We start from the raw sequence: 25,844 nt of genomic DNA on the forward strand, positions 1-25,844 counted from the left end.
TTTACTAACACGACCATTCCAAGCATCTGCATTAGGTCTGTCTCAGTAAGGGGCACAGCGGGGTGATCAAATTGTCTGTGTGTTCCTAGTGTATCCTCCCCCTCGCTCTCACAGTTTGTTCATTTTCTGTCTCTCTTACTGCCCCCATTAGTCTATTGATCAGGTGACTTGCAAAACACACCCTCCCTCAGCACCTGTAGCCTCACCATTAGTCCTGTCCATCGCCCCCTCCCCAACCAGCACCATCTCTCCAGCCAGCTCTTTAGTCCCCTGCTCTGCAACTTTTAATTCACTTATTTTCTCTCTCCTGTAGATCAGTAATCAACATCTGTCAAAATATTATTTTATCTTTTGCTAGATTATTGCAATTATTTTTGATTGATTAAATAGTTGCAGAGTTCTTGATTAGAAAGCACATCAAAGATTTAGGGGAGAAGGCAGGGGAATGGGTTTGAGGGGGAATGGATCAGCCATGATTGAATGGCGGAAGAGATGTGGTAAACCGAATGATCTAATACTCCTATGACTTAAGAAGTTTAGAAGTACAACAAAACAACTTATGGATTGTCTGACACAAAGACATTTTATTCTGATGCATTGGTGGTTTTACATTTTACATTTTACAAGGCGAATGGTATGTTAGCATTCATAGCAAAAGGATTTGAGTATAGGAGCAGGGAGGTTCTACTGCAGTTGTACAGGGTCTTGGTGAGACCACACCTGGAGTATTGCGTACAGTTTTGGTCTCCTAATCTGAGGAAAGACATTCTTGCCATAGAGGGAGTACAGAGAAGGTTCACCAGACTGATTCCTGGGATGGCAGGACTTTCATATGAAGAAAGACTGGATAGACTTGGATTGTACTCGCTAGAATTTAGAAGATTGAGGGGGATCTTATAGAAACTTACAAAATTCTAAAGGGGTTGGACAGGCTAGATGCAGGAAGATTGTTCCCGATGTTGGGGAAGTCCAGAACAAGGGGTCACAGTTTAAGGATAAGGGGGAAATCTTTTAGGACCGAGATGAGGAAAACCTTTTTTCACACAGAGAGTGGTGAATCTCTGGAATTCTCTGCCGCAGAAGGTAGTTGAGGCCAGTTCATTGGCTATATTTAAGAGGGAGTTAGATGTGGCCCTTGTGGCTAAAGGGATCAGGGGGTATGGAGAGAAGGCAGGTACAGGATACTGAGTTGGATGATCAGCCATGATCATATTGAATGGCGGTGCAGGCTCGAAGGGCCGAATGGCCTACTCCTGCACCTATTTTCTATGTTTCTACATTACGCAGATTACAGAGAAGATTACGGAGAGTCGGATTGTCTAGGAAGACTCTCTAACTTCTACAGGTGCACAGTCGAGAGCATACTGACCGGTTGCATCGTGGCTTGGTTCGGCAATTTGAGCGTCCTGGAGAGGAAAATACTACAAAACGTAGTAAACACTGCCCAGTCCATCATCGGCTCTGACCTTCCTTCCATCGAGGGGATTTATCGCAGTCGCTGCCTCAAAAAGGCTGGCAGTATCATCAAAGACCCACACCATCCCGGCCACACACTCATCTCCCTGCTACCTTCAGGTAGAAGGTACAGGAGCCTGAAGACTGCAACAACCAGGTTCAGGAATAGCTACTTCCCCACAGCCATCAGGCTATTAAACCTGGCTCGGACAAAACTCTGATTATTAATAACCACTTTCTGTTATTTGCACTTTACCAGTTTATTTATTCATGTGTGTATATATTTATATCATGGTATATGGACACATTTATCTGTTTTGTAGTAAATGCCTACTATTTTCTGTGTGCTTTAGCAAAGCAAGAATTTCATTGTCCTATACAGGGACACATGACAATAAACTCACTTGAACTTGAACATTTTAGTGCTCTTGTTAGTTATATGTAAACGATCTCTCTTGTAGCCTTTAATTCTGCCATCTGCTGGTTGTCACTCATTATTGCAGAATCCAGCTGGTCTTAAACCTTCAGAGACTTATTGTTTCTCCGTAGTTTAACTTCAAAAATGCAGGATTTGGCTTGTTAATTCAAAATGGTTTTTGTGATTATTATTTTAAAAAGGAGTACCTCAAACTGAAAAAAGCATGCACTCCAAGGATTTCAAAGTGCATCTGTTAATAGCTAACTGCTCTCGTTGTTATATATTCGTGTGAAAATAATATTTTTACAGATGTTGTCTGTAAACTAAATGTAGAATCTTTCTTTGGTTTTACAATGCAGCTATTACTAGAAGAATTGACCTGTGAAATGCATTGCTGCATTTAAGTATTAACTTTCAGCCAAACTCTGCAAAATGTTCTATGTAACTTACTAACTTCACCTATAATTATCAAAGCATGCATTTGAGAAAATCTTGTCATTGTTTTCTGAAGCATTGTATTGGATTCCCCCCATGATAACTGAAAGGCCTTGAGATGCCATTTCCAGTCAATGCCAATTAGTTTTACTTGGTTATATAAATAACCTCTTATTTATGTTTAAATCCAATAAGCCAATAATTTTATTTTTATAAAGTTTCAATTAAGTATTTATGTTGTGCCCGTTGCAAAATGAAGTTTGAATATTATTTACATTATTATTGAATTATTATTACAGTACTTTGCAATAAAATACTGAGATATTTGAATCTTCTTTGGTCTTCAGCTGATTTAATTAGTTTCTATATCACCATTCACAGGTGTTCACGGGTAACATTTACAGAAACAAAACCTCAGACAAGCTCCCAACTTTTGCAAGCACATGTTTGAATATAGAATGGATGGTTTTATGATAATATCATTTTGGCAGTTAATTGTTAGACTTGAATTTGATGGCAGTAAAAATAAGCTATATTTTAACAGAATACCACACGCAAAGAGAATCTTGTATTTGGTCTGTCCTTGTTGTCAGTAGTTGGAAAATTGGTAGCAGACCCATGCCTGTGTCAAGATGCCCCAACGAGTGAGGGATTCTCATTCTGTAAACCCAGCATTGAGTCTTTCTGGAGAATACATATGGAATGTACGACCGGATGATGTTCTTTGTGAATCTTCAGCCCATGGCTTTTACTGACACACGCATTTCCATTTGACGGGTATCAAATGGATGGCTGTTATGAAGCAAGATGACAAATCTCATTCAGAAAATCTTGCAGATTGCGTGTGGGCTGCATACACACACCCCACACACACACACCCTGCACACCCCACGCGCACACATCCCGCACACACCCCACACACACACATGCCCTGACGGCATCCCCGGGCGCGTCCTCAGGGCCTGTGCTGCGCAGCTGGCAGACGTCTGGACTGACATCTTCAACCTGTCACTTGCCCAAGCAGTTGTCCCCAAGTGCCTTAAAACCACCTCCATCGTGCCAGTGCCAAAACACTCCACTGCGGCAAGCCTCAACGACTTCCGCCCAGTTGCACTTACTCCCATCATCACCAAGTGCTTCGAGAGGCTGTCCTGGCACACCTCAAAGGCTGCCTACCCCCCACATTGGATCCCTATCAGTTTGCCTACCGCAAGAATAGGAGTACGGAGGATGCCATCTCAACGGCACTTTACTCTGCCCTCTCCCACCTCGACAACAGAGACACTTACGTAAGAATGCTGTTCATCGATTACAGCTCAGCATTCAACACCATTATACCCTCTAAACTGATCACCAAACTCGGTAACCTGGGCATCGACCCCTCCCTCTGCAACTGGATACTGGACTTTCTAACCAACAGACCCGTCTGTTAGGTTAGACAAGCACACCTCTTCAACCCTCACCCTGAACACCGGCGTTCCACAGGGCTGTGTGCTGAGCCCCCTCCTCTACTCCCTCTTCACCTACGACTGCACACCTGTACATGGTACTAACACCATCATCAAGTATGCAGATGATACAACGGTGAATGGCCTCATCAGCAACAACGATGAGTCGGCCTATAGGGAGGAGGTCCAGCTCCTAGCAGCATGGTGCGCTGACAACAACCTGGCCCTTAACGCCAAGAAGACCAAGGAGCTCATTGTAGACTTCAAGAAGTCTAGGGGTGGCACGCACACCCCCATCCACATCAACGGGACGGAGGTGGAATGTGTTTCCAGCTTCAGGTTCCTGGGGGTCAACATCTCCGATGACCTCTCTTGGACCCACAATACCTCAACTCTGGTCAAGAAGGCTCACCAGCGTCTCTTCTTCCTGAGAAGACTGAAGAAGGTCCATCTGTCTCCTCAGATTCTGGTGAACCTCTACCGCTGCACCATCGAGAGCATCCTTACCAACTGTATCACAGTATGCAGGGCTCGAAATTAACGGTTGCCCGGGTGCCATTGACCACTCAAAGCGCCGCCAGGCAACCTAAACACCGAGTCATTTTGCCCGGCTTGGCAACCAGATACTTGTTTGTACCGAAGACAGACACAAAAAACTGGAGGAACTCCGCGGGTCAGGCAGCATCTCAGGAGAAAAGGAGCGTGACATTTTGTGTCGGCGGTGACGGCTGTATTGCGTGGGAAAGATACTAGGTGCGGGGTGACGAAGGGTAGCAGCAAATGACGGGCCCCGAACAGCGGCTCCATCTCCTCCTCCTCCTACACCCCGCCCGCCCTGATAAGGACCGCTGCTTGCAAACCCACTAACTGCGCTTTAAAAACCCTCCCGCACGCCGAGACCGGGAGGAGGGAGGGAGGGTGGGGTAGGCCTGGGGTTGTGCCGTTAGCGAGTTTGCAAGCAGCGGCCGCTATCAGGGAGGAGGAAATGGAGCCGCTGTCGCGGGACCCGTCCGCTCTGACACTTCTGAAGCAGCTGCACCATATATCCTATAGCAATGGGATCTTTCAGCTGCACCGCTCGGCCCCGCACCTTGCTGTTGGCTGGCGGAGGAGGGAGGCGGTGGCGAGGAGTTCCCAACGGCCAAAGCGATGTTGTCCGAGGAGCGCTGACCCTCCTTCCTCCCCACCTCGCCCCCCCCCCCCTCTTTCTCTCTCTCTCTCTCGTACGCCCTCCACCCCCCCCCCCCCCCTATCCTGGGACCCATCCTCTCCATCCCGCACTGATCCCCATTCCAGCCTCTATTCAGTTCTCACTGATATCCCCTGTGCTCCCCTCCCTATCTCCCCCCCCCAATCTATTCAGCCTGCGCTGATCACCCAATCCACCTAGCATTAATTCTCCTGCCACCCCACCCCCCCCCCCCATCCATCCTACGCTGGTTCCCCAATTCACCCTGTACTTACCCCTTTCCCATCCATCCTGTACTGATCCCCCATCCATCCTGTACTAATCCATGCATTCATCCCATACTGACCTACCCTCCATTTACCCTGCACCTTCCCCTCATTCATCCTGTAGTGATCCACCATTCATCCTGCACAGACCCTCCGATCCACACTGTACTAACCCCCCCCCATTCATCCTGCGCTGAACACCCCCCCCATCCATCCTGTACTGATCCTCCCATTCAAGAAGAATGGGGGGAAAGTCTGAAGGGTCTCGACCCGAAACATTGCCTATTTCCTTCGCTCCATAGATGCTGCCTCACCCGCTGAGTTTCTCCAGCACTTTTGTCTACCCCCATCCATCCCGTACTGAACCCCCCATTCAACACCACTGACATCCCCCATGCTCTCCCCTCACAATTTTACTTACTCCAACCAACACGTACTAATTCACCTGCCTCAATCCATCCATTCTGCACCAACTGCCTTCTAACCCCCCCCCCCCCCGCCATCTATTTACCCCGCACTGATTTACCCCCTTCCCTGACCCTACTGTCCTGGATATGTCTTCAGAGCGAACATTGACTATGTTTGATAACGGAATGCAATCAAATGTGTTTTAATTCCCAATGTTAATATTTGTTTTAATCTATAAATATGGATTAATTAAATTATGAACACGTGAAACATTAAAACCGCAGTGTTCGATTGTCACTGCTACCGTTGACACGTTATTACAGAATTCATTTTAACGGCAAATCAATGCTCTTAATATGGAGTATCAGTACTGTAGTTATTTAATGAGCAACATTCACAACTATACGTACGCATATACAGTGGCTTGCAGAAGTATTCATACCCCTTGAACTTTTCCACATTTTGTCACGTTACAACCACAAACGTAAATGTATTTTATTGGGATTTTATGTGATAGACCAACACAAAGTGGCGCATAATTGTGAAGTGGAAGGAAAATGATACATGGTTTTCAAATTTTTTTACAAATAAAAAACTGAAAAGTGTGGCGTGCAAAAGTTTACCCCCTTTACTCCGATACCCCTAAATAAAATCCAGTGCAACCAATTGCCTTCAGAAGTCACCTAATTAGTAAAGAGTCCACTTGTGTGTAATCTAATCTCAGTATAAATACAGCTGTTCTGTGAAGGCCTCAGAGGTTTGTTAGAGAACATTAGTGAACAAACAGCATCATGAAGCCCAAGGAACACACCAGAGAGGTCAGTGATAATGTTGTGGAGAAGTTTAAAGCAGGGTTAGGTTATAAAAAAATATCCCAAGCTTTTAACATCTCACGGAGCACTGTTCAATCCATCATCCGAAAATGGAAAGAGTATGGCACAACTGCAAACCTACCAAGACATGGCCGTCCACCTAAACTGACAGGCCAGGCAAGGAGAGCATTGATCAGAGAAGCAGCCAAGAGGCCCATGGTAACTCTGGAGGAGCTGCAGAAATCCATAGCTCAGGTGGGAGAATCTGTCCACAGGACAACTATTAGTCGTGCACTCCACAAATCGGGCCTTTATGGAAGAGTGGCAAGAAGAAAGCCATTGTTGAAAAAAAGCCATAAGAAGTCCCGTTTGCAGTTTGCCACAAGCCATGTGGGGGACACAGCAAACATGTGGAGGAAGGTGCTCTGGTCAGATGAGACCAAAATTGAAGTTTTTGGCATAAATGCAAAACGCTATGTGTGGCGGAAAACTAACACTGCACATCACCCTGAACACACCATCCCCACTGTGAAACATGGTAGTGGCAGCATCATGCTGTGGGGATGCTTTTCTTCAGCAGGGACAGGGAAGCTGGTCAGAGTTGATGAGAAGATGGATGGAGCCAAATACAGGGCAATCTTGGAAGAAAACCTGTTAGATTCTGCAAAAGACTTGAGACTGGGGCGGAGGTTCACCTGCCAGCAGGACAACGACCCTAAACATACAGCCAGAGCTACAATGGAATGGTTTAGATCAAAGCATATTCATGTGTTAGAATGGCCCAGTCAAAGTCCAGACCTAAATCCAATTGAGAATCTCTGGCAAGACTTGAAAATAGAAATTGCAATGTGTAAAAACAGTTGAGATACTGTTTTATAATTTTGCTGGGATATATCATGTCTTGATTGGTGAATGTTTAGTTTGTGACTTTATTTGAAGCAGAAATAATATGTGAATGCTTCATTGACCATAATTCCGACTGGTAACTACGCACTTCGTCCGAGCACATTATCGCACGCGTCATGCAAGCCATATTAAATGACCACCTAAACTGTCATTTGGCAACCTAAAAAGCTGCCAAGGTTGCCCGGCTGGCAACAGGGCAAAAAAGTTAAGCGAGAGCCCTGGTATGGTATGGCAACTGCTCTGTCTCCGACCGGAAAGCACTGCAGAGGGTGGTGAAAATTGCCCAACGCATCATCGGTTCCTCGCTCCCCTCCATTGAGTCTGTCCAAAGCAAGCGTTGTCTGCGGAGGGCGCTCAGCATCGCCAAGGACTGCTCTCACCCCAACCATGGACTGTTTACCCTCCTACCATCCGGGAGGCGCTACAGGTCTCTCCGTTGCCGGACCAGCAGGTCCAGGAACAGCTTCTTCTGTCACACTACTCAACAATGTACCTCGGTGACTGCCAATCACATCCCCCCCCCCACCCCCGGACACTCCTCCCACAGGAACAACACTATGTCTGTATACATGTAAATAGATTTATTTATTGAAATCATATTCTATGTCGCTCTTCCAGGGAGATGCTAACTGCATTTCGTTGTCTCTGTACTGTACTGACAATGACAATTAAAGTTGAATCTGAATCTGAATCACACACACGCATCCCGCACACCCCACACGCACCCCGCACACACACATATACCCCACACGCACCCCACACCCCACGCACACACATACCCCACACGCACCCCACACCCCACGCGCACACATCCCACGCACACACACACGAGAGATCAAGAGTTTATTGTCATGTGCCCCAGATAGGACAATGAAATTCTTGCTTTGCTTCAGCACAACAGAATATAGAAGGCATAAATACAGAACAGATCAGTGTGTCCATATACCATTGTATAAATATATACACATTTCAATAAATAAAACAGATGACATACAAATAAACAGATAATGGGCTATTAATGTTCAGAGTTTTGTTTGTTGAGTTCAATAGCCTGATGGCCTACTCCTGAACCTGGACGTTGCAGTCTTCAGGCTCCTGTACCTTCTACCTGAAGGTAGCGGGGAGATGAGTGTGGCCAGGATGATATGGGTCCTTGATGATACTGCCAGCCTTTTTGAGGCAGCGACTGCGATAGATCCCCTCGATGGTAGGGAGGTCAGAGCCGGTGATGGACTGGGCAGTGTTTACTACTTTTTGTAGTCTTTTTCGCTCCTGGGCACTCAAGCTGCCGAACCAAGCCACGATGCAACCGGTCAGCATGCTCTATACTGTGCACCTGGAGAAGTTAGAGAGAGTCTCCGTAATGACATCTCCGTAATCTTCTCATGAAGTAGAGGCGCTGATGTGCTTTTCTTTATAATAGCATCAGTGTTCTCGGACCAGGAAAGATCTTCAGAGATGTGCACGTCCAGGAATTTGAAGCTCTTGACCCTTTCCACCATCGACCCGTTGATATAAACAGGACTGTGGGTCCCCATCCTACCCCTTCCAAAGTCCACAATCAGTTCCTTGGTTTTGCTGTTGTTGAGAGCCAGGTTATTGTGCTGGCACCATTTGGTCAGTCGGTCGATCTCACTTCTATACTCTAACTCGTCCCCATCAGTGATACGTCCCACAAAAGAAGGCTGACACTTTTCCACCAATTCGAACAGTCTGTGGTCTGTGAATGAGGAAGAGTGGTGAATCTCTGGAATTCTCTGCCACAGAAGGTAGTTGAGGCCAGTTCATTGGCTATATTTAAGAGGGAGTTAGATGTGGCCCTTGTGGCTAAAGGGATCAGGGGGTATGGAGAGAAGGCAGGTACGGGATACTGAGTTGGATGATCAGCCATGATCATATTGAATGGCGGTGCAGGCTCGAAGGGCCGAATGGCCTACTCCCGCACCTATTTTCTATGTTTCTAAGTCGTGGATCCAATTGCACACAGACACACACACCCACCCACACAGACACACACACACAGACAGACACACACACAACGCACCCCCACCCCCACACACAGACACACACACATACACACACAAACACACAGACACAACACACACCCACCCACACACAAACACACACACACACACACACCCAGACACACACACACACAACACACACACACACCCAGACACACACCACACATACACACACACACAGAGGGACACTGTACAAAGAGGTGGTGAGAAGGATGGCTCCAGTTTTCCCGGAGACTGGGACTGAAGATGAACTGGTGATGAGAGGAACGATGTTTCACTTGACTAATGACTAGCGTGTACGGACCCAGTGGTCAATTTCCCCATCTCACCAGCTTCTACGCAAGCTCACCAACGCCTCTACTTCCGTAGAAGGTTTAAGATGTTCAACGTGTCCCCAACGACTCTCTCCACCTTCTACAGATGCGCCGTGGAAATCAGTTTATCGGGATGCATCCCAGCACGGTTTGGGAACAGCTCCATCCAAGATCCACAAGAAATCGCAGAGTTGTGGACGCAGCCCAGACCATCATGCACACAAACCAACCTCCCTTCCATCGACTCCATCTACACCTCAGTTTGCCTTGGCAAGGCCAGCAGCATCATCAAGGACCAGTCACACCCAGTCACTCCCTCTTCTCCCCTCTCCCATTGGGCAAGAGGTACAGAAGTGTGAAAACGAACGCACACCTCCACATTCAGTCAGTTTCTTTCCGGCTGTTATCAGGCAACTGAACCGTCCTCTCACCAACTAGAGAGCAGACCTGACCTCCCATCTACCTGGTTGGAGACCCTCACACTATCTTTAATCGGACTTTTCCTTGTACTAAACGTTATTCCCTTTATCCTGTATCTGTACACTGTGGACGGCTCGATTGTAATCATGTACAGTATTTCCGCTGACTGGATAGCATGCAACAAAAAAGCTTTTCATTGTACCTCGGTACACGGGACAATAAACAAAACTCTTCCTCTCTCTCAAAGCAAACTCAATGCTAGCATTTATATCAAGAGGGCTTGTATACAATCACAGGGATGTAATGCTGAGGCTCTACAAGGCACTGGTCAGGCCGCATTTGGAATATTGTGAGCAGTTTTGGGCCTCGTATCTGAGGAAGGGTGTGCTGGCTCTGGAGAGGGTCCAGAGGAGGTTCACGAGAATGATCTCAGGAATGAGTGGGCTAATGTACGATGAGCATTTGTCTGTACTCGCTGGAGTTTAGAAGGATGAGGGGAGACCTCATTGAAACTTCCCGAATAATGAAAGGTTTGGATAGAGTGGATGTGGAGAGGATGTTTCCATTAGTGGGAGAGTCTAGGACCAGAGGTCACAGCCCCCAGAATTAAAGGACGTCCCTTTAGGAAGGAGATGAGGAGGAATTTCTTTAGCCAGTGGGTGGTGAATCTGTGGGATTCATTGCCACAGACGGCGGTGGAGGCCAAGCCAGTGGATATATTTAAGGCAGAGATAGATTGTTGATTAGTACGGGTGTCAGGGGTTACGGGAAGAAGGCAGGATAATGGGTTTAGGAGGGAGATAGATCAGCCATGATTGAATGGTGGAGTAGACTCGATGGGCCAAATGGCCTAATTCTGCTCCTATCACTGATGACCATCTGGAGAGTCAGGAAGTCACCATGCAGCTTTATAGGACTTTGGCCAGGCAACATTTGGAGTATCGGGGTCAGTTCTGGTCGCCCCCATAACAGGGTGTGGAGGCTTTGGAGACGGTGCAGAATAGCCTCGATGGGCCGAATGGCCTAGTTCTGCTCCTCTGTTTAGTGAAGGTCTACATTCTACAACAAGAGGTGTTAAACGGTCACAGAGACAGAGAGCACAGTGCGGTCAGAATGAGAAACAACTTGTTCTGTATAAATGTGTATGAGAGAGGGAGAGAGAGACACAGGGAGGGAGATAGGGGGAGAGAGGGGAGAAAGAGAGAAGGAGGAGAGAGAGAGGGAGGGATAGGGCAGAGAGGGAGGGGGAGAGAGGAAGGGGGTGAGGCAGAGGGAGGGAGAGAGGTTGAGAGAGATACACAGAGACAGAGAAACAACTCGATGGGAATGAGTGTATCTGAGCAGGGACAGGATGTGGTCAGTACAGGTTAGAGGGGGAGAGAGATTTTGTGAGAAGTTTTGTAACTGCAGAGAGAGAGAGAGAGAGAGAGAGAGAGAGAGAGAGAGAGAGAGAGAGAGGAGGAGAGAGGGAGTGAGACAGATATGCAAAGGTGCAGTGTGGAGTTTCTTCCCGGCTGTTATCAGGCAACTCAACCGTCCTCTCACCAACTAGAGAGCGGTCCCAACCTTCCATTTACAAAACTGAACGGAACTGAATGAGTCACAGTCACCCAGCACAGAAACAGGCCCTTCAGCCCAACTTGCATCTCTGGAGAGAATGAATGGGTGTCGAGATTGAAGAGGGTCTCGACCCAAAACGTTACCCATTCCATCCAACATTTTGTGTCCTATCTAACAGCGCCTATCTAACTACGTCATGATGTGCCAGCAGGCTGGAGGTGCGGGCAAAGACCTTGGCACAGGGCGGGCAGGTGAAGGGGCGCTGGCCAGTGTGGACTTGCCGGTGCTGCAGCAGGTTGTCAAGGCGGGTGAAGCCCTTACCACAGGACGGACAGTGGAATGGACGCTCACCGCTGTGGGTATGCCGGTGCTGCCACAGCCTTGCCACACTCAGCACACACTAAGGGTCTCTCTCCGGTGTGTATCCGCTGGTGCTCCCGCAGCCCCCGTGCGCTCTTGAAATGCTTTCCGCAATGGGAGCAGCTGCTCGCCGGCATGGGCCCGCCGGTGCTGTCGCAACCCCCGTGAGCTGTCAAACGCGTCACCACAGTACAGGCATTCGTAGGGCTGGCCACTGGTGTGCACGCGCTGCTGAGACAGGGCGTGGGAGGCCATGGCAAAGCGCTCTCCACGCACCGGGCTGGGGACGGGATGGTCGCCAGCGTGCACCCGCTGGTGGGACAGCAGCTCGGTGGAGCGGATGAAGCTCTTGCCGCACTGGGCGCAGGTGTGGGGGCGCTCGCCGGTGTGGATGCGCTGGTGCCTTAGCAGGCTGCTGGAGAGGGTGAAGCCGTTGCCGCACTGGGCGCAGATGAAGGGGCGCTCCCCGGTGTGGGTAATCTGGTGCCTCAGCAGGTGGCTGGAGCGGGTGAAGCCCTTGTCGCACTGGGCGCAGGTGAAGGGGCGCTCGCTGGTGTGGGTGCGCTGGTGCCTCAGCATCTCGTTGGACCGGATGAAGCCCTTGCCGCACTGGGCGCAGGTGTAGGGCCTCTCGCTGGTGTGGGTGAGCTGGTGCCTCAGCATCTCGTTGGAGCGGATGAAGCTCTTGCCGCAGTCGCTGCAGGTGTAGGGCCGCTCCCCGGAGTGCACGCGCCTGTGCTCCTTCAGATCCGCGGGCGACTTGAAGCCTTTGCCGCAGTCGGAGCAGGTGAAGGGCCGCTCACTGCTGTGCACCCGCTGGTGGTTCCTCAGCCCCGACAACCAGGCAAACCTCTCGCCGCAGGTGGAGCAGCCATAGGGCTTCTCGCCCGTGTGCACCTGTCGGTGGGCCTTCAGGTCCTGCACCGTTTTGAAGCGCTTGCTGCAGTCGGAGCAGTCAAAGGGGCGTTCTCCTGTGTGAACCCGCCGGTGGACATCCAGCTGGCTCGGCTTCTGCCAGGCCTTGCCACACACATCGCACTCATAAAGCTTCTTCTTGTTGTGCCCTGTCATCTGGTCCTCCAACGAAGCTCAGCCCGCACACTGAGCAGACGGGGGGGGGAACTCTACGGCACCCTGGCCGCCCTCAATAGCAGCTCACGCCCCGTCTTTCCGTCCACAGCAATGGCTCCTAAACCCTGCAGGAGGGGAACACAGAGGGTCAACAAGCTGGCAAACAGGACATTACTAACACGTGAACATTACTAGTGTTTGGGGATCAGGACAGAAGCCTCCTCGTGGCGATCCCGGGAAGTGACGACACGACGCACTCGGTGACGCATCGGGCGACAATTCTGTCAACATGTGGGGGACAAGGCAAAGTAGTTTGTTTATTTTTACATTAAAAAGGGCTACTTCAGATCCCTTTATACAAAATTTTATGTTGCGAGTAGCTGACTTGGGGGCCCATTCAATCCCGCAGTATCTTTCATGCCATATGGGGTACACTGCAATGGCAGCGTTCCAACCCAGCGCTTCCACAAAATCCCACTTGCAAGCTGATTTAAATGGCCATTAATTTACAGCAATTGATCACTAAATCCTTTCCATTTGGCCTATAAATTAATGTCAATGAGATTTAAAAATCATGTTTTATTGTGAATTCTTGTGTGATTGTTCTTTGGAAACTTAGGCTATTTAAAAATGTTAATCTTTCCTTAAGAAATGGATAGATGTTTAGATCTAGTAATTGAATTTTGTAATTAGCTACAATTGGGTAACTAACTAATTATATGCTTTAATTTCAGGTCATCCAAGTAAGATTGTTTAATATTTGTTTCAGAATGCTTCAATCTATAATAACTGAAAATTTCTTTCAGTTCTCTTAATTTTTAATAAAGTTATGGGCTTTTGACTGTCCTCGATCACAGCTTTTGTGTTAAGTCAATGGAAAATCAATAGGGAACAAGATGCTAATTTCCGAGTATGAAAATGGCCATAACTTTTTTACTACTGAAGATATGAAAGTGAATTAGGTGTCAAATTAAACGTCTTATTATGCTTTATCTGATGGGATAAGTTAAAGACTTGATTTTTTAAATCTCAAAATTTTGTAACATTGCTACAAACAGTGATGACAAACACACAAATGCAATATCCAGTGCAAAGCAGTGCGAGATTGTGTTGCAGAAAGCCCGGGGTAGAATGACCACCGACACTGACCCTGTGGAGCTTGCACGCTCCCCCACCAGGTGGTGTAGAGCCGACCGCGCCGTGGCAATGTGCGGCTGATTGGCGGAGACGCTGTCTGCCTGAGGGGCGGGGCTATGGATCACCCAATAGGACGCGGTCATCTGCGGTGGGAGCAGCTGATTGGTCGGACACAAGGATCGGGCGGTACCTTCCCTATGATGCCAGGAGTGGCAGGACCTGCTCCCATTGGCCGCCTGCGCTGCCCGTCAGGAGAGGGGGGGCGGAATCTATTCACATGGGCCGCTCGCGCTGCCCGTCAGTGAGGGGGAGGGAGGGGGCGGGACCTGGTCAATGGTCACGTGAGGCGGGCCGACGGGACGAGGCCTCCACTCATCACCAGGAGCTCAGTTGGGAACAGCTGCTGCCGCTCGGCCCCACATCCTTTCCCCACACCCTCCTCCATTCCCGAAGGCGATTCTGTGGCCGGCGACCCGAGGCGTGGGGGGGGGGTGAATGTGAGGTCTGGGTGTCTTCTGGTCCCCTGGCTATAGCGCCCCCGGCGGCGGGAGGCAGTGGTACAACGTCTCTGGTCCTGACTGTAGCGCCCCCTGGCGGCTGGAGGCCGCGACGCACCGTCTTTGTTACTCTGTCTGCAGCGACCCGTCTATTGAAGGGCTCGATGCAACGCCTCTAGTCCTATCAGTGCAGCACCCTCCTGGCGCAGGGCTCTCGCTTAACTTTTTTTCCCTGTTGCCAGCCGGGCAACCTTGGCAGCTGTTTAGGTTGCCAAATTACAATTTAGGTGGTCATTTAAGATGGCTTGCATGACGCGTGCTCGGACGAAGTGCGTAGTTACCAGTCAGAATTATGCTCAATGAAGCATTCACATATTATTTCTGCTTCAAATAAAGTCACAAACTAACAAATTCACCAATCAAGACATGATATATACCACAATGACATGCAGCAAAATTATAATACAGTATCTCAACTCTTTTTACACATTGCAATTAATGCAATTTTTATTATATCTTTCCACTTCCAAACAAAAATGTGGTTGGATTATTCATCGTATGATCAACCTGTGTCAATAAATCCTGGACCTTGAAAACATATATGCTTAACCATGCACACTACAGATTGATGCAAGCATGTTTTCTGTGAAGGACCAAAAATTATCATGACATGGCCATAGCATGGGTCGTTATTGCTATTGGTACAGAAACGCTCTCGCTTCCCACATAATTTATCCACAACAAAATATACAGGTTGCAAGGAATTTTCTAAAGGCATTTTATGGTAATAGCTGTTAAAACTGACTATACCCATCTGACAGGTTAAACATTACACTAACTAACAAGAGATGGCCAAAGGACATAAATGCAGCAAATGTTCTTTTGGTAATATATTTAAAGGTGTCAAGACGCCACATTACCGGACATTCAGATTAGATGTATGTGTTGTGAACAGCAATGAAGATACCCAGTTTGTAAGCAACAATTTAAAAAAAAATTGTTGATAAACGCTTTTTCCATCATTCCCACTTCAGAATTAACTTTAAAATTTCAACTGAAATAACTCCTGACCAAATTTGTGATGTATATGACTGACTGTAGAAGTAAAACCTGGATAAATCCAACATATAGTTGTGAATGTTGTTCAGTAAATAACTACAGTACTGACAATCCATATTAAGAGCATTGATTCGCCATCAAAATGAATTTTGTAATAACATGTCAACGGTAGCAGTGACAATCGAACACTGCGGTTTTAATGTTTCACGTGTTCACAATTTAATTAATCCATCTTTGTGGATTAAAACAAATAATAACATCGGGAATTAAAACATATTTGATCGCATTCCGTTAACAAACATAGTCGATGTTAGCTCTGAAGACATTTCCAGCACAATAGGGTCAGGAGGGGGTGTGTGTGTGTGAATCAGTGCAGGAAGGATAGATGGTGGTGGTGGTGGTGGGGGGGGCTTGAGAAGGCAATTGGTGTGGATTGGATGGATTGAGGCAGGGGAATTAGTGCATGGTGGTTGGAGTAGGTAAAATTGTGAGGGAATGAAAGTGGGTTGAATGGGGGGGGGGGATCTGTGCAGGATGGATGGGGGGTGCAGTGCTGGATGCAGTCCTAAAATTCTTAAGGGGTTGGACAGGCTAGATGCAGGAAGATTATTCCCGATGTTGGGGAAGTCCAGACCTAGGGGTCACAGTTTAAGGATAAGAGGGAAGTCTTTTAGGACCGAGATGAGAAAATCATTTTTTACACAGAGAGTGGTGAATCTGTGGAATTCTCTGCAGCAGAAGGTAGTTGAGGCCAGTTCATTGGCTATATTTAAGAGGGAGTTAGATGTGGCCCTTGTGGCTAAAGGGATCAGGGGGTATGGAGAGAAGGCAGGGATGGGATACTGAGTTGGATGATCAGCCATGATCATAACGAATGGCGGTGCAGGCTCGAAGGGCCGAATGGCCTACTCCTGCACCTATTTTCTATGTTTCTATAAAGGGGAGGAGCAGTGCAGGATGGATGGGAAGGGGGGGTCAGTACAGGATCAATTGGGGGGACCAGTGTAAGATTGATGGGGAGTGGCAGGATAATCAATGTGAGGTGGATAGGGAGATCAGAGCAGGATGAATAGATGGGGGGGAGTAGATGAGGAGGGGAGCACAGGGGATGTCAGTGAGGACTGAATAGAGGCAGGAATAGGGATCAGTGCGGGATGGAGAGGAGGTGTCAGGATAAGGGGAGTGGAGGGGGCGTACGAGAGAGAGAGAGAGAGGAAGGGGCAGAGGATGTGGGAAGGAAGGCCAGCGCTCCTCGGACAGCACCGGCATCATCGCTGCCTTGGCCTTCCCTGTCAGGCATGGCAATCGCTATCAAAATAGAGTGGACCGGGGGACAGAATATCTTGGCAGCCGCGGGCGCATGCGCACACTCACACAAGCGCGCGAGGATTCGGAGGTCCCGTGAACGGTAAATTCAGATCAAGCCAGCGCTAAATTTAGCTGAACACTGCCTGTCTCGCCTACAGCCCTGTCTCAATCCAGACAGGGACAGGCAAAGTGAGCTGGGTTTAGCGCTGCTTCTCGGCGCTGGCTGTGGGCCTGGGGGCACCGCTCCCGTCTGACTCCCGACGCCTCTGGCCACCCCCGGGCGTATGGGGGCTCTCGGGTGGGGGGGCATGATCCAGTGGCGGTTCGGCAGCGATTGCAGCGCCGGAGTCCGGGATCGATCCTGGCTGCGGTGCAGGGCTGCCGAGAGTGTTTTGGCACGTCTCCCTCCTCCAATCACCGCGCTCTATCCTCAGCGCCCGCCCGCCTCTTCCGCCTCTGACCGACACCTCCCTCCTCCAAGGGTTTGCTTTGAAAGCAGAGTGGCAGCAGCAGCCGTTATCAGGCCGGGCGGGGTGCAGGAGGAGCGGGAGAAGCCGCGGCTGCTGCTGCTGCTGCGCGGGGCCCGTCATTCACTCTAACCCTCCGTCACGCCACACTTCTGTCTATGGTATAAACCAAGTTGCCAAGCCAAGCAAAATGACTCGCCGTTTAGGTTGCCCGGCGGCACTTTGAGTGGTCAGTGACACCCGGGCAACCGTGAATTTCGAGCCCAGCTGGGGGCGGGAGGACGTGGTGCAACGTCTCTGGTCCTCCGATTGTAGCACCTCCTGGCGGCGGGAGGCCGTGCTGCAGTGTCTCTGGTCCTCCGAGTACAGTGCCACCCTGGCAGCGGGAGGCCACTGTGCAGCGCCCCTCCGCTCACCCCCTTCCGCTCACTCCCCTTTCACGCACTAGTATTGTCCTGTTTGCCACCTTGATGACCCTCTGTGTTCCCCTCCTGCAGGGTTTAGGAACCGTTGCTGTGGATGGAGAGACAGGGACGTGAGCGGCCATTGGGGGCAGCCAGGGTGCCAGTGAGCCCCCCCCATCTGCTTGGTGTGCGGGCTGAGCTTTGATGGAGGATTACATGACGGGGCACAACATGAAGAGTGAGACGTGCGTGACAAGGCCTGGAAGCACCTGAGCCTGCTGGAGACCCACCGATGGGTGCACACGGGAGAACGCCCCTACAACAGCTCGGAGTACGGCAAGAGCTTCAGAACGGTGCAGGTCCTGAAGGCCAACCTGTGGGTGCACACGGGCGAGAAGCCCAATGGCTGCTCCACTTGTGGCAAGAGCTTTGCCTGGTTGTCAGGGCTGCGGGAGCACCGGCGGGTGCACAGCGGTGAACGGCCTTTCACCTGCTCTGACTGCGGCAAAGGCTTCAAGTCGTCCACGCACTTGAAGGTGCACAGGCGCCTGCACACCAGGGAGCGACCCTTCACCTGTAGGAACTGCGGCAAGTGCTTCACCCTCTCCATCAGCTTGCTGGAGCACCAGCGCAACCACACCGGCGAGCGCCCCTACACCTGCGCCAGGGTGGCAACGGCCTCACTCACTCCACCCATCTTTTACCCCACCAGCGGGTTCACACCGGTGACTGTCCCTTCCCCAGCCCGGTGTGTGTAGAGCGCTTTGCCATGGTGGTAACACACTGGAGAGAGACCCTTTCTGTGTGCTGAGTGTGGCAATGATTTCATAGCAAAAGGATTTGAGTATAACAGCAGGGAGGTTCTACTGCAGTTGTACAGGGTCTTGGTGAGACCACACCTCGAGTATTGCGTACAGTTTTGGTCTCCTAATCTGAGGAAAGACATAGAGGGAGTACAGAGAAGGTTCACCAGATTGATTCCTGGGATGGCAGGACTTTCATATGAAGAAAGACTAGATAGACTCGGCTTGTACACGCTAGAATTTAGAAGATTGAGGGGGGATCTTATAGAAACTTACAAAATTCTTAAGGAGTTGGACAGGCTAGATGCAGGAAGATTATTCCCGATGTTGGGGGAAGTCCAGAACTAGGGGTCACAGTTAAGGATAAGAGGGAAGTCTTTTAGGACCGAGATGAGAAAATCATTTTTTACACAGAGAGTGGTGAATCTGTGGAATTCTCTGCCACAGAAGGTAGTTGAGGCCAGTTCATTGGCTATATTTAAGAGGGAGTTAGATGTGGCCCTTGTGGCTAAAGGGATCAGGGGGTATGGAGAGAAGGCAGGGATGGGATACTGAGTTGGATGATCAGCCATGATCATATCGAATGGTGGTGCAGGCTCGAAGGGCTGAATGGCCTACTCCTGCACCTATTTTCTATGTTTCATCCGCATGTCCAGCCTGTGGCAGCACCGGCGTACCCACAGCGGCAAGCGTTCCCTCCCCTGCCCGTCCTGTGGTAAGGGCTTCACCCGCCTTGACCACCTGCTGGAGCACCGGTGAGTCCACACCTGCCCGCTCTGTGGCAAGGCCTTTACCCACCCCTCCAGCCTGCTGCACACCACTGAGTGGATAAGCGCTGTTCAGTTCGAAACAAGATGCTGGAAGGAATGGGTAACGTTTCAGGTCGAGACCCTGTTCAGTCTCAACCCAAAACGTCACTATTCCTTCTCTCCAGAGATTCTGCCTGTCCCGCTGAGTTACTCCAGCATTTTGTGTCCTTTTTTTGTAAGCAAGCATCTGCAGTTCCTTGTTTTTAAACCATTCTGGTTAACCATCTCTACACCTTCCCCAAAGCCTCAACATCAGTCCAGTAATGGAGTGACCAGAACTGTATGCAATACTCCAAATGCTACCTGACCAATGTCCCTTAAAGCTGCACATATACATTCCTCTCTCCTTATTTTCTCTCGCCTCTGTCACTTACTCCACACATCTGCCGATCACCCCCTCATAGTGTCGGTCTGAAGAAGGGTCCCAACCCGAAATGTCACCTATCCATGTTCTCCACAGATGCAGCCTGACCCACTGAGTTACTCCAGCACTCTGTGAAACGTCACCTATCCATGTTCTCCAGAGATGCTGCCTGACCCGCCGAGTTACTGCAGCACTTTGTGTTAGAGTCATAGAGTGATACAGTGTGCAAACAGGCCCTTCAGCCCAACTTGCCCACACCGACCAATATGTCCTGGCTACGCTAGTTGCACCTGCCTGCATTTGGTCCATATCCCTCCAAACTTGTCCTATCTATGTACCTGTTTAACTGTTTCTTAAAGGTTTGGATAGTCCCATTCTCAACTACCTCCTCTGGCAGTTTATCCCCATATCCCCTAATTCCGTTAGCCCTAAGAACTAAATCTAACTTTCTCTTGAAAACATCCAGTGAATTGGCCGCCACTGGCTTCTGTGGCAGAGAATTCCACAGATTCACAACTCTCTGGGTGAAAATGTTTTTCCCTATCTCAGTTCTAAATGGCCTAGCCCTTATTCTTAAACTGTGGCCCCTAGTTCTGGACTCCCCCAACATCGGGAACATGTTTCCTGCATCTAGCCTGTCAAATCCCTTAATAACAGTAAATGTTTCTATAAGATCCCCTCTCATCATTGTAAATTCCAGTGAATACAAGCCCAGACAACCCATTCTTTCATAATTTGTCAGTCCCGCCATCCCAGGAATTAGCCTGATGACCTAAGCTGTACTCCCTCAATAGCAATAATGTCCTACCTCAAATTAGGAGACCAAAATTGCACACAATACCCCAGGTGTGCTCACTAGGGCCCTGTACAACAGCAGTAGGACCCACTTGCTCCTAAACTCAACTCATCTCGCTTTGAAGGCTAACATGCCATTAACTTTCTTCTCCATGTGCCATTGGCCATGTGCCATTGGATCCTGCACTTTTTGACAAACAGACAGCAAAGAGTCAAGGTGGGTGAAAAACTCTCCAGCCCTCTGACTCTCAACACAGGAGCCCCCCAAGGGTGCGTTCTGTCACCTCAGCTCTTCTCACTTTACACCAACAACCTCATATCCCAATGCAGCTCAGTCAAAAATTTCAAATATGCAGATGACACAACAATAATTGGCCTCATCTCAGACAACAACGAATCACAATACCATCAAACAGTCGACAGCGCAGTCAAATGGTGTGCAGACAACAACCTCCAGCTTAATACATCAAAAACCTTGGAAATCACCATTGACTTCAGACGCAAACAAAACCCCAAACCCCCGGTCCATGTCAACTCCCATCCCATAACCTCCACAAACTCATTCAAGTTTCTGGACACCTATATCTGCAATAATCTAAAATGGCACATCAACGCAGACCACATCATTAAGAAAGGCCAACAACGCCTATACTTCCTCAGACAGCTCAAAAAAGTTCAGAGTCCACAAACAACTCCTGGTCCGTTTCTATCAATCCATTATCGAAAGCATCATCACCTCCTCAATCACAGTCTGGTATGGATACACTGACAGTCACTCACTACACAGATTACAGCGCATTGTCTCCAAGGCCTCCAGGACCATCAACTCCCCCCTCCCCTCAATCCATTCCATTTACCTCCAACGTACCTCAAAACGGGCAATAAAGATCATCTCGAACCCCTCCCAATTTGCAAACCACCTTTTCCAGTCTCTCCCTTCAGGGAGCCGCCTCAGGTCACTTGCCACAAAATCCACCCGTTTTAAAAACAGCTTCTTCCCCTCAGCAATAAGAACACTCAATTCCCTCCAATAACAGACAACACTAAGGACTCTTGATGTATATAGTGTCTTGTCTATGGTCTTTGTCTGTTCTTTTGCACTATGTTCTGTTGGTGAGATTTGTGATGGATGCACTTTATTACTATGATCTGTGTTGTTATATGTGATAATGTGACTAAAGCAGTGTACCATCATGTACCGAACCCAAATACCACCAACCCTGGTTGCGTGGCAAAGATTCTATTCTATTCTATTCTATTCTCTACCTGCTGTACCTGCATGCTTACTTTCAGTGACTGATGTACAAGGACTCCCAGATCTCGTTGTACTTCCCAGTTTCCTAACCTGACACCATTCAGTTAATACAGATTACCGGAGTGCTGTAATATTGCCCACTAATCCCCCATGTGGGACCTTATCAAAGGCTTTCTGAAAGTCCAGGTACACTACATCCACTAGCTCTCCCTTGTCCATTTTCCTAGTTACATCCTAAAAAAATTCCAGAAGATTAATCAAGCATGATTTCCCCTTCGTAAATCCATCCCGCTGCTGCTATCCAAATGAGCCGCTATTTCATATTTTATAATTGACTCCAGCATCTTTCCCACCACGGATGTCAGGCTAACTGGTCTATAATTCCCTGTTTTCTCTCCCCTTCCTTTCTTCAAAAGTGGGATAACATTAGCTTCCCTCCAATCCACAGGAATTGGGGGAAATCTTTTAGGACTGAGATAATAATAATAATAGTAATAAATTTTAGTTATGGGCGCCTTTCAAGAGTCTCAAGGACACCTTACAAAAATTTAGCAAGTAGAGGAAAAACATGTAAGGGGAATGAAATAAATAGTAGAGACATGACTAGTACACAAATTAAAAACAGAATTCAATTCAAAACACAATACGAGGCAATTCAAGCACAGATGAAAAGGGAGGGGGACGTGGGGCTAAGGATAGGCAGAGGTGAAGAGATGGGTCTTGAGGCGGGACTGGAAGATGGTGAGGGACACGGAATTGCGGATCAGTTGGGGGAGGGAGTTCCAGAGCCTGGGAGCTGCCCTGGAGAAGGCTCTGTCCCCAAAACTGCGGAGGTTGGACTTGTGGATGGAGAGGACACCGGCTGATGTGGATCTGAGGGACCGTGAGGGTTGGTAGGGGGAGAGGTGGTCAATGAGCTATGGGGGGGCCAGATGGTGGAGGGCTTTGTAGGTGAGGACCAGGATTTTGTAGGTGATCCGGTGGGAGATGGGAAGCCAGTGAAGTTGTTTGAGGACTGGAGTGATGTGATGCCAGGATTTGGTGTGGGTGATGAGTCGGGCGGCTGCATTCTGGACCAGTTGGAGTCGGTTTATGTAGGTGGAGCTGATGCCAAGGAGAAGTGAGTTGCAGTAGTCCAGTCGGGAGGAGATGAAGGCATGGATGAGTCTTTCAGCAGCGGGAGGTGTGAGAGAGGGTCTGAGTTTGGCGATGTTGCGGAGGTGAAAGAAGGAGGTTTTAATGACATGGCGGTGAGACATGAGATGAGAAAAATATTTTGTACACAGAGAGTGGTGAATCTCTGGAATTCTCTGGCACAGAAGGTAGTTGAGGCCAGTTCATTAGCTATATTTAAGAGGGAGTTAGATGTGGCCCTTGTGGCTAAAGGTATCAGGGGGCATGGATAGAAGGCAGATACAGGATACTGAGTTGGATGATCAGCCATGATCATATTGAATGGCGGTGCAGGCTCGAATGGCCTACTCCTGCACCTATTTTCTATGTTTCTATGAACAGATCCTAAATCTATAGAACATTGGAAAATGATCACCAATGCATCCATGATTTCTAGAGCCACTTCCATAAGTACCCTGGGATGCAGACCATCAGGCCCTGGGGATTTATCAGCCTTCAGTCTACCCAACACCGTTTCCTGCCTAATATGAATTTCCTTCAGTTCCTCCATCACCCTAGGTCCTCTGGCCACTAGGACATCTGGGAGATTGTTTGTGTTTTCCTTAGTGAAGACAGATCCAAAGTACCTGTTCAACTCGTCTGCCATTTCCTTGTTCCCCATAATAAATTCACCTATTTCTGTCTTCAAGGGACGCACATTTGTCTTAACTAATTTTTTCCTCTTCACATATCTAAAGAAGCTTTTACTATCCTCCTTTATATTCTTGGCTAGCTTACCTTTGTACCTTATCTTTTCTCTCCGTATTGCCTTTTTAGTTATCTTTTGTTGCTCTTTAAAAGTTACCCAAACCTCTGGATTCCCATTCATCTTTGCTTTGTGATAGTTCTCCTCTTTTACTGACGCCACTGTCAGCCACGGTCATCTCTTACTCCCCTTGAAATCTTTCTTCCTTTTTGGAATGAATTGATCCTGCACCTTCTGTATTTTACGTGGCCTTGTTGTTCCACTGTCATCCCTGCTAGGGTATGTTTCCAGTCAACTTTGGCCAGCTCCTCCCTCATGTCTCCATAGTCCCCTTTGCTGAACTGTAACACTGACACCTCCGATTTACCTTTCTCCCTCTCCAATTGTAGATTAAAACGTATCATATTATGGTCACTACCTCCTAATGGCTCCTTAACCTCAAGTTCCTTTATCAAATCCCGTTCATTACATAACACCAAATCCAGAATTACCTTCTCCCTAGTCGGCTCCAATACAAGCTGCTCTAAGAATCCATCACGAAGGCACTCTACAAACTCCCTTTCTTGGTGTCCAGTACCAACCTGATTTTCCCAGTCTACCTGCATGTTGAAATCTCCCATAACAATCACAGCATTACCTTTGCGACATGCCAATTTTAACTCCTGATTTAACTTGCACCCCATGTCCAGGCTACTGTTTGGGGGCCTGTAGATAAGTCCCATTAGGGTATTTTTACCCTTACAATTCCTTAGTTCTATCCATACTGACTCCACATCTCCTGTTTCAATGTCACCCCTTGCAAGGGACTGAATTTCATTCCTCACCAACAGGGCTACCCCACCCCCTCTGCCCACCTGTCTGTCTTATCGATAAGAAGCATACCTTGAATATTCAGTTCCCAGCCCTGGCCCTCTTGCAGCCATGTCTCTGTCATTCCCACAACATCATACTTGCCAATTTCTAACTGAGCCTCAAGCCCGTCCACTTTATTCCTTATAATTTGTGCATTCATTACTCCTCACACCTTTCACATTGATTCCTATTTCACTTGGCCATTTTCTCCTATCCCTTCCTCAGCTTTCTGCCCTGTTAATTCTGGTGTTTTATTAACTTTTCCTGTACTCTCTCTTTCCCTTTAACTCTATCCTTGTACCGCGGCCTCCCGTCGCCAGGGGGCGCTACACTGGGAGGACCAGAGAGCGCTGCAATGAGCCGTTCAAATGACAGGGGTCGCTGCAGCCAGAGAAGCATTTTCCAGCATCTGCGGTTCCTTCTTAAACAAAGGTGGTGCGCTCCAGTCGAGGAGGCGCTACAATAGGACCAGAGGGCGCTGAACCGCGACCTCCCGCCGCCAGGGGGCGCTACAGCAGGAGGACCAGAGGGCCCACAGACCTTCTTCTCGTCCTCACTCACCTCCCTCACCGCCCGCAGGATCGCGCTGGGGAAATGACGCGGGGCCGCGCGGCGGCGGCGACTGTTCCCACCTGAGCTCGCGCTGCTCCTCCCGCCTACCGCCACACAACGCCTCACGTGATCAGACCCACGCCAGCGGCCCCGCCTCACGTGATCAGATCCACGTCACCGACCCGCCTCACGTGATCAGATCCACGTCACCGGCCCCGCCTCACGTGATCAGATGCACGTCACCGACCCGCCTCACGTGATCAGACTCACGTCAGCGGCCCCGCCTCACGTGATCAGAACTAAGGCCCCGCCCACCGCCGCTGATCACCGCGTTCTATAGGTCGAGTCATAGTCCCTCCGCTTGGACAGACAGCGCCGTCCGCCAATTGGAGCCGTCCGTCCCTCTCATCATCACGGCCCCGCCCCCGCGGCTCAGACACCACGTGGGGGGGGGGGGGGAACATCACAGCAGCTGCAGATGCTGCAAACCTGAGATAAAGACCTCAATGTGGGGGAGGGGGGGGGTAACCAGGGGGGAGGGGAAGGCCAAGGGGGAGGGGGGGGGGGGTAACCAGGG

At 49.1% G+C, this 25,844-nt stretch overlaps 1 protein-coding gene across 1 annotated transcript; it reads right to left on the bottom strand.

Annotated features, from left to right (window-relative positions):
* Window positions 1-11,147: 11,147 nt before the first annotated feature.
* Window positions 11,148-25,422, bottom strand: LOC116976648 (zinc finger protein 239-like). Its single transcript, XM_033026474.1, has 3 exons — window positions 25,348-25,422; window positions 12,053-13,211; window positions 11,148-11,154 (listed from the first exon to the last, which is right to left on the bottom strand). Exons 2-3 carry the CDS (start codon window positions 13,084-13,086, stop codon window positions 11,148-11,150), a joined length of 1,041 nt encoding a protein of 346 aa, XP_032882365.1. The 5' UTR covers window positions 13,087-13,211; window positions 25,348-25,422.
* Between the last annotated feature and the right edge of the window lie 422 nt (window positions 25,423-25,844).

This window comes from Amblyraja radiata, chromosome 9 (assembly GCF_010909765.2).
Source record: "Amblyraja radiata isolate CabotCenter1 chromosome 9, sAmbRad1.1.pri, whole genome shotgun sequence".
NCBI classification, from domain to species: domain Eukaryota; kingdom Metazoa; phylum Chordata; class Chondrichthyes; order Rajiformes; family Rajidae; genus Amblyraja; species Amblyraja radiata.